The 13,738-nt window shown below is 44.5% G+C and overlaps 2 protein-coding genes across 2 annotated transcripts in view; both read right to left on the reverse strand.

The window, feature by feature from the left end:
• Window positions 1-13,738, reverse strand: part of LOC136629093 (zinc finger protein 850-like) — a 585,720-nt gene that overhangs the window by 67,563 nt on the left and 504,419 nt on the right. The gene's annotated exons all lie outside the window — the stretch shown is intronic.
• The window catches only part of LOC136629128 (oocyte zinc finger protein XlCOF6-like), a 28,797-nt gene continuing 19,346 nt past the window's right edge, over window positions 4,288-13,738 (reverse strand). Inside the window, exon 10 of the mRNA XM_066605264.1 lies at window positions 4,288-7,755. Within this exon, the coding sequence (XP_066461361.1) occupies window positions 6,350-7,755 (1,406 nt within the window). The 3' untranslated portion in view covers window positions 4,288-6,349. The remainder of the gene's footprint in view (window positions 7,756-13,738) is intronic.

Raw genomic sequence — 13,738 nt, forward strand, 5'->3', positions numbered from 1 at the left:
GAAACTCCTGAGCTTAGGTGACAAGATGCATAACGCCCAAGAGCTGTTACAGGGTTTGACGGAGTAGACAGATCTGTGGTTTTCGCCGCTTGGCAAACTAACACACGTATCATGCCCGGCCCACGTGTTCAATCTGGTGGTTCAGCGCTTTCTGAAAAACTACCCCAATTTGTCAGAGCTGCTCAGCAAGGTGCATCGCGTGTGTGCACATTTCAGAAAGCCTACCATAGATGCTGCCAGCCTCAGGACACTGCAACATCGCTTCCTGCTGCCAGTTCACTGACTGTTGTGCAACATGCCCACGTGCTGGAATTCAACTTTGCACATGTTGGCTAGGGTTTACGAGTAGCGTAAAGACATTATTAAATAGCAGCTGCAACATGCTCGTCGGAGTGGTAGGAAGCCTCCACACTTCTTCAGAGAGGAGTGGGCATGGATGTCTGACATCTGTCAGGTGTTAAGAAACTTTGAGGAGTCAACACAAATAATGAGCGGCGATGCCGCCATTATCAGCGTAACCATCCCGCTGCTTTGCATGCTGAGAAGGTCGCTGCTAAGCATTAAGCCGACGATTTGTGGATAGAACAGTACATGGGTATAAAAATACGTCGTTTGATAGCCAGACCACCCTCAGATCTGTTTCTCAGCGCATATTGGAAGAGGAGGAGAAGGAATAGACTGCTGCCCACACTTCAGAAAGTACCCATGCTACTTCCTTCACATCTGTTCAGTGTGTATGGGCTGAAGAGGAGGAGTAGGAGACAGAGTCATCCTCTTAGTGAGGACAGTGATGTGTTGTGTACTGGAACTCTGGCACACATGGCTGACTTCATGTTAAGCTGCCTTTCCCATGACCCTCGCGTTAGACGCATTCTGGGAAACCACGATTACTGTGTGTTCACCCTTCTCGATCCACGGTATAAGGAGAACCTTTCCACTCTCATTCCCGAAGAGGAAAGGATGCCTGTATGCCTTGGAGGTGCTGGCCTGCCGTGCCACTAGCGTGTTATCAGAGAGGGTGTTTAGTGCTGCTGGGGGGATTATCATGGATAAGCGTACCCACCTGTCAACTGACAGCACAGACAGGCTTACACTTATTAAAATGAACAAAGCCTGGATTTTCTCAGATTTCTCTTCTCCACTGGTGGAAAGCAGCTTAACATAAAATATCTTTAAGCTGGAACTGGAGAACCATGCACCGTCTATCACCCCAAAAATGGGTTGAAGTAGCTTGGTCTATCCTTCTCTGATCTTTCTCCTCCTCCTCCTTCTCCTCCTAAACCAGCATGTCAGCACGCTGAACAGCTAATTCTTCAGAGGGCCAAAAGGCTCTGTAAAAACAAATTTTTTTTTGAGGGCTGCCTCCAGCCTCTGTTAAAACAGTTTTTTCTGACGGCTGTCTCCAGTTTTTCGCCCCCAATTTTGAAGAGGTACAGCACTAGAGTTCAGCAAACGTGCTGGCTCCAGCTTCATATGCCCAGAGTCCACAAATGTATCCCATCGCAGTGTCCAGCTATCTGACACCGAGACAGAATGAATTGTCCTGGTTTGGCCACTCTAATTTCTTCATAGTACATGCTGTCTTTCTCTGAGGCACTGGTTAAAAAGCCCGTCGGGGAGAGGCAGGGGCTGGGACAGGCGGTAGCTTGCCTGTCGGTGGACCGCCACCTGGATCTCATTAAGCAAGTATGAGCTCTATGTTAGAAAAATATTTCAGCGGTTCACCTGCACTCTTGGTAAACAAATACCCTGCACTCTCGCTCAAAAAATCTTTCAGGTTCTCACCTGCAATCTTGGTAAAAAAAAATTCTTCTTTTTAAAATGGGTTGTTTTCTTAATTAAAAATGTAGAAGTACTGGCCTCTGAGTCCCCCTATGCTGGCGACGGACGTGGCACGGGATGGCACTTATAATCATACATTAATTTGTCTGTGATTTGTCAGGTATGAAGCACAATTTTAAAAAGGGTCACGGAGTACAGAAACATATCCCAGCACGGTGTCCATCTTTGGCCACTAATTTCTTTACAGTTCAAGCTGTCTTTCCCTGGGGCACTGGTTAACAAGCCCCTCAGAGAGAGGCAGGGTCTGGGACAGCTGGTAGCTTGCCTGTCGGTGGACCGCCACCTGAATCCAATTAGGCAAGTACGAGTTATCACTCAAAAAATCTTTCAGGTTTCACCTGCACTCTTGGTAAACAAACCTTTTAAGGATGCACCTACACTCTTGGTAAACAAATCCTTTTAGGGGTTCATCTATATTCTTGGTAAACAAATCTTTCGGCGGTTCAACTATACTCTTGGTAAACAAATCTTTCAGGGGTTTACCTGCACTCTGGGTAGAAAAATCTTGTTTTAGAATGGGTTGCTGAATGGTGGAAATGTGTAGAAGTACTGGCATCTGAGTCCCCTTTATGCCCATGTTTGTGGCTCATGAAATTTAGTGATAGAGGTGGCATGGGATTGGAAGTATGATCATACGTTAATTTATCAGCAATCCTCATCAGCATTGTGGACTATCACCCACAATTTCAAAGAGGGTCGCTGCCAGGCCCTGCCAACCCTCTGCAGTACGTGTCTCCTGTTCCTCCTCATCCAATACGCTCTTATAAATAGACATGAGGGTGGTGTGGCTAACAAGCGACCATGTGGCATGAGGTCAGCTGAACGCTGCATCCTCTGGATCCTCCTGTCCCTCAAAGCCTCAGCCGCAAGATTCACTTCGGGAACAGGGGCTACCATTGACCCACCTGCTACGTGGGCTCCTGCCTGCTCCCTGCTCCATCTGCGTTTCTCATGATGCCTCTGCTGAGCAGCTGGCTCCTGAGTCCCCTCACGTCTGCTGTTCCCCTCTTCCCCGGGGGTCACATCACGACCGCCATCCATAGGAGCTGAGACCACATTGGCAAAGGAGAGCGGGCAGCGGCTAAATGGGTGACCAAGGTCACCACACAGGTAACACCTAATCTCCTCACAGGAGGCAGCCAGATGACTCAAACCGCCACACAGAGCACACTTCATGGTCTTACAAGCAGCACTCAAGTGTGAGGGGTTGCCGCACCTGTGGTAAAGCTTCGGCTGCCCCTGGTAAAAAGGCCAGGACACGATCCCTACCAAGGAAGGCTGCAGATGGTATGTAAGCCACTAAGTTCCCTGAACGCTTCAGCTTGACCATAAATGTCCAGGTCCCGAACCATATGCCGTGCTCATCCCTGTTCTTCTTGGTCATGTCTGTCACTTCTCTGTACTGACTGAGCCACGTCATAATGTCAGAGCAAGAAAGGAACTCATTACGGGTCAAAACGGTCACCTTCCTGACCTCATTCTGGCGAAACACCACCTGGACACCAAAGTCTCGCCAGCCGGGCTCATTTTTCATCAGCTCATAGTTTCCCCAGATCTCTAGACGCCCTGGGAGAACAAAACTAATGTCAAACTCAGACGTGCCATAGAGATGGATCAGGGCAAAGATATTAACCGCCCTAAAGCCCATCTTCAGTAGAAGCTCCACTACCTTCACCATCAGGAAACATGCATTATTGACTCTTCAGCAAAGACGGACCACATTCCTATGAGCTACGTCCTGCCCGGGTGTCGGTAGGGACCATAAGGTTTCCCCCTTTGCTCTCGGAAGGCCCCTAAGCCATGTCTCTCTACCCAGAGAAATAGGTCCCCCTCTCTTCCTCCAACTGTGATTGAACCCCCAAGAGGTGCTGTTGCAATTCGCCCTCCCTAGAGCCTGGAGACAAGGAGGACCCGCCCTCCCCCGCGGCGACACTGGCATAACTCCTACCAGATGTTGTCGCCATCGAAGGAGCGACTGGAACCTGCAACCCCTCCTCACCACCTACAGATACAGTACCTGCTTGTGCAGCAGGTGCCCCCATATTAGGAGCGACAAGAGCTGCCCGGGTCTCTAAGCTCTTAACAGCGTTAGAAACCCAGGCTGAACCAGGAGTATTCCTATTCACTCTTGTATCCCTAATGCAAACACCCTTGAGCATTGCCCTTAGAAAGTAGCTGCCCGCTCGGGAGCAAAGATTCGGCTGCCGGCAGTGGGCGGGGAGCGGCGGGTAGAGCGGAGAGGAATGGAGGGGAGATCTCTCTCTCCCTCTCTCCCCCCTGCTCATGGCCGCAACTCACCTGTCACCCGCGCCGGCACCCGAACCTTTGCTCTAGAGTGGGGAGATACTCGCTAAGGACAATGCTCAATCGAGCAATTGTCCTTAGCGAGTATGCTCGCTCACCTCTAATCTATTTCAAAAGTAAAAAAAATAATAATGATCTCCATAATTTTTGCCACAACTTTATTACTACATATAATCCATCTCATTCCGCTATAAAAGAAATATAGGAAAAACACTGCGGTTTATTTCTCCAAAACCCCTTCTTAAAGCAATAATGTCCCACCAAAACCAAGAACCCCTTTTAGAAGCGCATGCACGCTTAAAAATATTCCAAGCAAACTTAGATACCCAAAACCATCCTATCAGCAAATCCCAATTTTTCTAAACATAACAGGCCGCTATAAATGTTGTAAGAGGGAATACTGTGGAAATATAAAGAACTAGGTTGTTACGAGCGACTTCATCTCTCCAGAATTTATATATTGAAACCATTTCCTATACAGATGAGGTAAAATTTAAGCTGTGCTGCAATTGGTTGCTAAGGGGCAACACAGATTTTCTTTAAAATCACGATCCATGTAAATGTGTCTTTTGTTAAACTTGTGAGCCAAAATCCATGTATTTGTGTCTTACCGCCCAGTTTTCATTTGTTATACTGCTGAGGTAAAATGAAAGCTGCGCTGTGATTGGTTGCCAGAGCTGAGCTTTCATTATTTACATAGCTGACACCAAATAAATCTGTCTCGTTTTGTTCCCTAGGGAACTCTCTACATTTTCGGAATAAAGCAAAGCCTATGTACTTCCCTAAGATGCTGGTTATCACCGTGCCAAATTTCATCAAAATCGCTTCAGTGGTTTAGTTGTGAAAAGGTAACAAACAGAGAGACAGTTACTTTCGCATTTATATTATTACTATGGATATTCTATTTTTCTTACTATTGTAGAAGGGCAGTGCACAAAATGGCCTGTGGGTGGCTATAGACAATCATTCTTGTACCTGAAATGACATAGAGAACACATGTGGGTGTGGCAGGTGGTAACATAAAAGGATCAGTTCCTGCCACACTCAAGGGAAAGCTGGCTGCAGCCACAGAGAGAGCCTGTAGAGGCAGCATCAGGAATTTGGAGACTGAGGTCTGGCGTCGACCAATTATAGTAATCAGCCTCAACAATCCATCAAATGCACAGAGATGGACGGGATGCTAAACCAGTTCACGGGCAATGCAAATCACATTTATCAGCCTCGGTATAAAATATCAGACTTTATAAATACAGGAGTAAAACTTGGGGTGAACAACCCATTAAGACCAACTGCCTATGGCTTTCAAACTCAGGTAGGATCTTAATCATAGCTCGTTAGATGTCAAGTGAGCCAAGAGTTTTATACATAAGTTGTAACTTGGAAGAGCCGGTACGGCACAATAGTCCATATCACCAGATTTCCCAAGTTGCCACTTATGTATAAAATTATTGGCTCTCTTGAAATCTGGTGTGTTAAGAGCTCACCTGAGCGTGAAAAGCATAGGGTTTTGTTTGATCGGGCTGTGTGCCCCAAGTTGTATAGTCCTGTATAAATAAAGTCTGATATGTTACACTGAAGTTGTAGCACCTTTTCCATGTGATCACAGCTGTATATTACTGTGTGCGACTCTTCCTAATATATGACACTATAGCGATGAGATGGAGGGGAGACGCCCTTGCTGGGCTCAGTGGTGGAATACAGTTGTTATCTGTCTATTATCTATTGTCTAGTGTCTATTATCGATGAAAGGATCATTCTCAAAACCAAAAGATATCCTAACAAACTCCACAAAGACCAGAATTGGCAGAGTGATTCTCCCCTCACTACTAATACACATAATGGGTACCAGCTCTCCTTCATCTCCATCAGTTCTGAGGAAACATCATCTAAAGGAAAAAGAAAGATCGGCCCAAATACAAACATGTAAGTTATACAAGTAAACTTTTATCAACAGTTAGAAACAAGTTTAGAGACGCAGTTATATGTATCAGTGTGAAATATTCTATGTACACGGGTGATATAAAGGTGGGTTATCTGAATTCTGTTTGTTTCTGGATAACAGATGTTTATCAGTAATCACATACATTTCTAATTCATCAATTAGTGCTCTAAATTGCTTCCCTTTTCTTGTGTATGACATGTCATTTTATTTTTTACCTTTTTTGTTTGGTGTGGCAAAAGTGGTTTAAAAAAGCCCCGTCTCTTATATGTGAACTTTTTGATGTCGCAGGAAATTTGATTTGTGAGTAAAACATTTCCCACATTCTGAACATGAAAATGGCTTTTCTCCTGTGTGAACTCTCTGATGACTAACAAGGACTGATTTCCCTGCAAAACATTTCCCACATTCTGAACAAGAAAACGGCTTCTCTCCTGTGTGACTTCTCTGATGACTAACAAGGACTGATTTCCCTGCAAAACATTTCCCACATTCTGAACAAGGAAACGGCTTCTCTCCTGTGTGACTTCTCTGATGTGTAACAAGATATGATTTCACTGCAAAACATTTCCCACATTCTGTACAAGAAAACGGCTTCTCTCCTATGTGATTTTTCTGATGTATAACAAGGTCTGATTTCCCTGCAAAACATTTCCCACATTCTGAACAACAAAACGGTTTCTCTCCTGTGTGAATTCTCCGGTGTCTAACCAGATGTGATTTCTGTACAAAATATTTCCCACATTCTGAACAAAAAAATGGCTTCTCTGCTGTGTGATTTCTCTGTTGTGTAACAACGTCTGATTTCCGAGTAAAACACTCCCCAGATTTTGAACAAGAAAACGGCTTTTCTCCTGTGTGAGTTCTCTGATGTGTAACAAGAGTTCTTTTCGCTGTAAAACATTTCCCACATTCTGAACAAGAAAACAGCTTCTCTCCTGTGTGAGTTCTCTGATGTCTAATGAGTTCTGATTTTACTGTAAAACATTTCCCACATTCTGAACAAGAAAACGGCTTCTCTCCTGTGTGAATTCTCTGATGTGTAGTAAAACCTGAATGCGCTGTAAAACATTTCCCACATTCTAAACAAGAAAATGGCTTCTGTCCTGTGTGAATTCTCTGATGTGTAACAAGGGTTGCTTTCCATGTAAAACATTTTCCACATTCTGAACAAGAAAACGGCTTCTCTCCTGTGTGAGTTCTCTGATGTCGAATGAGTTCTATTTTCACTCTAAAACATTTCCCACATTCTGAACAAGAAAACGGCTTCTCTCCTGTGTGAATTCTCTGATGATTAACAAGGACTGATTTCTCTGTAAAACATTTCCCACAGTCAGAACATGAAAACGGCCTCTCCCCTGTGTGAGTTCTCTGATGTCTAACAAGATATGATTTAGCACGGTAACGTTTTGCACATTCTTTACATGCATATGACTTCTTCCCTGTGCAAGCTCCTTGATGTTCTCCTCTTCTGTGACTTTTACCAGTGTGACATGAATCAGAAGATGGGACCTGTGTAGAAAGATCAGATGATGGATCTTTGCTGTGAAGCGCTGAGGGGATATCTGGGATAATGACAGGTTCTTCATATGTATCTTGTGGGATACTACAATCCACTGCTTTAGTATATGCAGATATCAGACGTCCCTCTGAGCTCCCGGTACCGTCATCTGCCAAGAATAAAGCCAATTATTCTTTAATACTACAAACCTTATAAATGATACTGATATTTTATAACATTTCTATACAAATATGTAGCAAAATGTAATCATCATCTAAGGGTGCTTTTACACAGGCTGACAGTCGCTAGAGTAATCACTTAAATGAGCCATTACAGACAACTGTCTGCCCATGTAAACACGGGTCTTGACAGAGCGAGTGAGAATCGCTCAACTGTTGAAGTCGCTTGGTTTGCAGCTCACTTAAACACCAAGAGATTGTCAGTGCAGAAAACATCACCAAAAACTACAGATGTGAATCGGGACTTACAAGGAACTAATTGTGGTTTTCATAAATAACATGGGGGTCCTGGGGGATCTGCAAAAGGGTCACGAAAAGTAACTTGCAGCAGAAACCTCCTCAAGACCTGTGTTCCTGTCCCGGTAGATCTCCAAGCCCAAGCTACAAAAATAGTATATTCCATACAGATGGCATTTGGCCATTTCTGCAACAAGATTAGTTTCTGTTCTCCCCCTTTCCCCACCGTCACATGTTTATGGCCACCTAGTTTATGGCCACTCTCAAAATTATGGCGGCTCCTGCTACTCCTCCTACTAGTGCTGACAGTCTTACTCACGGTACTGCCATGTCCCACTCTCTCTCTCACAGACTGACAGAGTGACCTCCCTCCCCGGCTTCAGCATTCACTATAGTCTGAGTGCCCGTGCCGGAGGAAAGACGCAAGGTCACACTGTAAGTCTATGAGAGAGAGTGCACAATGGAAGATGATGGGGAAAAGTGGAGGATGATGGGGGCTGTTGGGTGAGAGTGGAGGATGAGGGCTGTTCAGGTACATTGATGATGATGGGGGCTGTTGGGGAACAATGGAGGATGATGCAGGCTATTTGGAGAATGATAGGTACTGTTTGGAAGACCTTTGAGGATAATGCGGGTCGTTTGGGGGACATGGAAGGATGATGGGAGTTGTTTGGGGGACATGAGAGGACGATGGAACCACTTGGAGATGGACATGAATGATTTGGAAGGATATCCTTTGGTTTTTATCCCCTTAGTGGCGGCCCTATAGTGTTTTTACGTCCCGCCATTGCAGGGTTTATTATAGCGGATACCCGCAGGCAATAGCTGCAATCGGCTAATTAACTCTTCAAATGCTGCTGTCAATTCTGACAGCGACATTTAAAACCCCCGAACGCTGTTTGGAGGTCCCGTACGCCCCTCCTCCCCCCGCGGTGAGATCATGGGAGCCGTGTGGGTGTCATGGCAGTTGGGGGCCTTCTCAAAGGGGTGGCTTCATAGGCTGCCTGTCAGAATGCAGTATGATGTAGCAATACATTATACTGCAGGAGCAATTAAAGCATTGCTAGTTTTGGTCCCCCCTGGGGACTGGAAGAAAACGTGAAAATAAACACTATAAAGTTTTACTAATAAAAAAAAGTAATAAAAAGTTTTTAAAAAACCCTTTTGACATATTTACATTAAAAGAATCTAAATACTTAAGCAAAAATACGCATTTGATATTGCTGCGTCTGTAAAAGTCCGATCAAAGTAGCGCATTATTTACCGTGCACGGTGAACGACGTCCGGAAAAAAAAAAGGCCAGAAATGAATTTTTTTGGTCACCCTGTCTCCAAGAAGAAATTTAATAAAAAGCAATCAAAAACTTGCATGTATTCCAAAGTGGTACCAACAAAAGCGACAGGACATACAGCACAAAATGAGCCCTCACACAACTACGTTAACAGAAAAATAAAAAAGTTATTGTGCGCAGAAAATGGAGACAGAAAATAATTTTTAAAAATTAAATATCTTTAAAAAAAATACAAGTTAAACAGCAAAAAAAAACTATATACATTTGGTATCATAGTAATCGTACTGACCCATAGAATAAAGTTATCATGTCGTTTTTGTTGCAATTTGTGGGCCGTAGAAACAAGACGCACCAACAAATGGCAGAATGTCCAGGTTTTTTTCCATTTCTCTCCAATTAGAATTTTTTTTTCGTTTTTCAGTACATTATATAGTACATTAAATAGTACCATTGAAAAATGCAATTCATCCCGCAAAAAACAAGCCCTCATACAGCGACGTCGAATAATAAAGGAGTTATGATTTTTTTAAAAGGGAGGAGGGAAAAAAGAAAATGGGAAAAAACAAAAAAGATCCATCACTAAGAGGTTAAAGTATGCAATCAGGCCCATAGGACTTTAGTTACACCACTGATTGGAGCCATATAGTGGGTGTATTACTGGAGGGTGTACTGAAAAGTTCACTAGTGGTGGAAGCAGCAGCTTGACGGGGAGAGTGGGCTGAAGCAAGTTTTGGGTGGAAGAAACCTTAGTGGCAGTCTGGGCCCAGAGAGAAGAACATATCATATTTATAAAGCTATTAAATTACTAATGTCCCTACTTGTCCCTCAAAAAACAAGCTCCAAATACAGCTTTGTTAGCAGGAAAAGTGCGAATTGCCCTTGGGCTGTGGGGTAAAGGGAACGTGTCAGGCGGATTCTGCTGCCCGATGTCACACATACATCCCAACACGCATGTACATTACAGACATCTATATTGTGCTCTAAAACACTCCAGTGCTTCAGAGAAAACACTGTAAAAAGCAGCTCTGAACTTGGAGAAGAGTCAGTGGGACAGTCACTGCCGGCTTCTCCCTGCCCTGGGGTTCAGCTATCAGTCCAACTGATCAGCAGGTGGTAGCAGCGTTATGGGCAGAGTGGGCTGAAGCAAGTTTTGGCTGCAAGAAACCTTAGTGGCAGTCTGGGCCCAGAGAGACAAAAATGTAATATTATATTTATCCCAGTGCAGGTGGGGGGGTGACATTCTGAGTTTTGCTCTGGGGCCCCATGGCTTCATAGACCACACTTGCTTCTACTCACAGCCTGCTCACTTCATAGTTCCCTGTGAGGTTGCAAGTTCTGGTCAGTAGACCTGCAGTTGGGCAGGGACACATCTGTAAAAATGTGCCCTTAACCCCTTAGTGACCACCCCATTGCCATTTTATGTCCCGTTTTGGTGGACTTTAATCCCCGAGGGTGTAAAAACATGCTTGCTCTGGGGATTAAAACCCTGCAGGCTCTGGACATGTCAGTTCCATGCTGTCTGTTTTCAGAGGCAGCCGACAACCTGGAACTGTCATGAGGGGAAACGGGAAGCCACCCTCGGTCACGTGATTGCCGGTATCCAGCAGATACCAGTGATCGCATTAACGTCAATTGAAAGTTTAAAAAAAGGTAAAGTTTCAACTTTCCTTACGGATCACTCTGTAAGGGGAGCTGAGGATACTCACCCCCATCCTCTGTAATTTCCTGTGGCATTCTGGTGCTGTCCAAACTGTGAGGGGAGGTGAAATTGCTTACCTAAGGCCTGCGGCAATGTCCCACGATGGGATCTTTATCCGTGGACCTTTCCCCAGCTATGGCGCATGCGCTCATGCCAAAATGGCGGACGCAAGTGCAGAAACTGAGGAGGGCCCGGAAAATTTTAAATTCTTTTGTTCCTGGCTACTAAAGTTAGCTGAGAGCCTAAAGCAGTGACCGAGGGCCATGGTTTTTGGGGTGCAAGTCTTCATTCATGTATGCTGTATAAAAAAAAACCCCAAATGACCTAATTGACAAAAAATAATGAAAGTCGTAATTTGTTTCCTTCTGCTTTGCTTTGATTCATTCAAAAACTGTGGGGTCAAAACATGCAGTACACCCCTAGATAAATTCGATAAGGGATCTAGTTTTCAAAATGGGGTCATTTGTGGGGGTTCCCTGTTGTTGTGGCTCAGGGGCTCTACAAGTGGACAATGGGGCCTAAATCACGTTGAAGCAAAATATCTGTTCTGAACACCACTGGTTGTTCCTTTCTGTTTGGGCCCCTTGTGCATCCAAACATAAAAGATTAGGGCCACAATGGTATGTTTCTGAACATGAGACAAACAAGGGTATCCAGAGCAGCATCCCTGACACTCCTAGCACTAAACCTCTATCTTCTATAGAATTCTCTATTCTTTGGATCTATGTCTCCATGTTCTGGATTCTGTGATCTGGTTCCCCTGTGGCGCAGAGTGTTAAGTCAGCAGAAAGTCAGTCCTAAACTGTCACTCATAAACTGAAGGTTGCAAGTTCAATCCCCGCTTGGTTCGGGTAGCCGGCTCAATGTTGACTCACCTTACATCCTTCTGAGGACAGTAAAACAAGTACCCGGCTTCTACTAAATTACCTAAAAGCACTGCGGAATAAGTTGGCTATACAAATAAAAAGAATTGTTTATTTATCTGGGTCTACGTCTCAGTGCTGGTTACATCAGTTACATCCTTTTAGCAGTGTAAAAGGACCTTCAGTTCCAGAACTGGAAAACCATTTCTCCCTCATCAGTACAGACATCATATAATGAATAGTAGTTCCCGCTCACATAGGGGTGTTTCATGTCCGTGCCGTAAATGCCCATCATGTGTTATCACCTATAACGGTATCACATGTCAGCCATATTTAGTTTGTATTCTGGCGGAATGGGGGAATATATAGCGGAAACTGACAGATCCCAGAGCTGTCAAAATCTTTCAAAGTATTTTTATTGCTTTTTTGTTAACAATAGTTGTACATTTATAACATATAAGGGAAAACTTGATGATACCTTACAACTCATGCATATGAAAAGAAGTCTTCAAATTTTAAATTTTCTTGTACAAAATCAATCAATAAAACTCCTTAAGCTAAACATTCTTCCTGTATGTGTTGTTTCTTATGGTCAACGTTAACAAATGGGAATTGGGTTCTAACCGACATGCGGAAAAGGGCAAGGGAAAGGGGGGGGGGGTTATCCAGGATTTAATCCTAATTTACCAATTGTTATAAGTATATCACTCACAGTTACCTATGAGTAGCCATCTCGAGAACACAGGTGTATTTCGTATATCTATCCAGGTGGCCCAAGTTCGATAGAACTTTTCGTATCCCGTCGGGTCTTCCTACACTCTAAGTCTCTCCATTATCTCAAATCTCATCCATCGCTCCTACCCATGCACTTCTGGGAATCTCCACACTCTGTTTCCAGAATCTAGGAATCACCTGCCTTGTGGCTGTAATGAAGAATTTTAACAAGCCTGTTTTGAGTGGGTGGGCCTCCTCGTGGGCAATGGACAGAAGTGACAACTCAGGTGTCAGGGCTAGTGATTCTCTACACACTCTTTCAAATAGGAGTTTTACTTCCTGCCATATAGGTGCGACCATAGGGCAGCCCCATCAAATGTGGAGCATTGACCCTGTGTCTGCTCTGCAACGCCAACAAATGTTCGGGGTTGAGGGGAAGAAAGAGTGTAATCTCTCCGGAGTCAAGTACCATCTTGATATGATCTTAAAAGCCTACTGGAAATTGATATTTTGTGAGTAAGCTTAAACGCTTTACCCCAGGACTCCGCCGAAAATGACCGGCCTAGTGTTTCCTCCCATGCACCTATCCATCTAGGTTGGTGATTTCCCAGGTGTTCCTCTACTAACTGGTTGTAGAGTATAGATACCGTGTGTCTGGGAGTTTCCGAGGCACAGCATAGTTTCTCGAAGGGGGTATGTATCATGTTCCATCCTTGGGTAGGTTTAATCCTGCCCAGATAGCTACAGATCTGTAGGTATTGCATCCATGAGCCCGGGGCCGACCCACCTGATCCCCGCAAAGACCCCAGATCCCGTATATCTCCTGATTCTACCATTTCCCCCACCCTGGCCTCCACTCCTGGGGGTAAGAACTCCAGGTTGCGTGTCAGCAGAGTTGCCTGAAGTTTTGGGTTTCCCAACAAAGAGGTAAGGGGCCCAGGAACAGAAATCCTGCGTCCCTCTTTCCAGGCACCTAACAATCTGTTCATCATGAATGACATCTCTGTTTTCTCACAACATACCTTACCCGGGATCCAGAACACCCTCCTGGTCTCAGGAGTATTGTTACTGTTCTCTATTTGTACCCAATATTTGTCCTCCCTGTGATG

This window comes from Eleutherodactylus coqui, chromosome 5 (genome assembly GCF_035609145.1).
Source record: "Eleutherodactylus coqui strain aEleCoq1 chromosome 5, aEleCoq1.hap1, whole genome shotgun sequence".
In the NCBI taxonomy this organism is placed as follows: domain Eukaryota; kingdom Metazoa; phylum Chordata; class Amphibia; order Anura; family Eleutherodactylidae; genus Eleutherodactylus; species Eleutherodactylus coqui.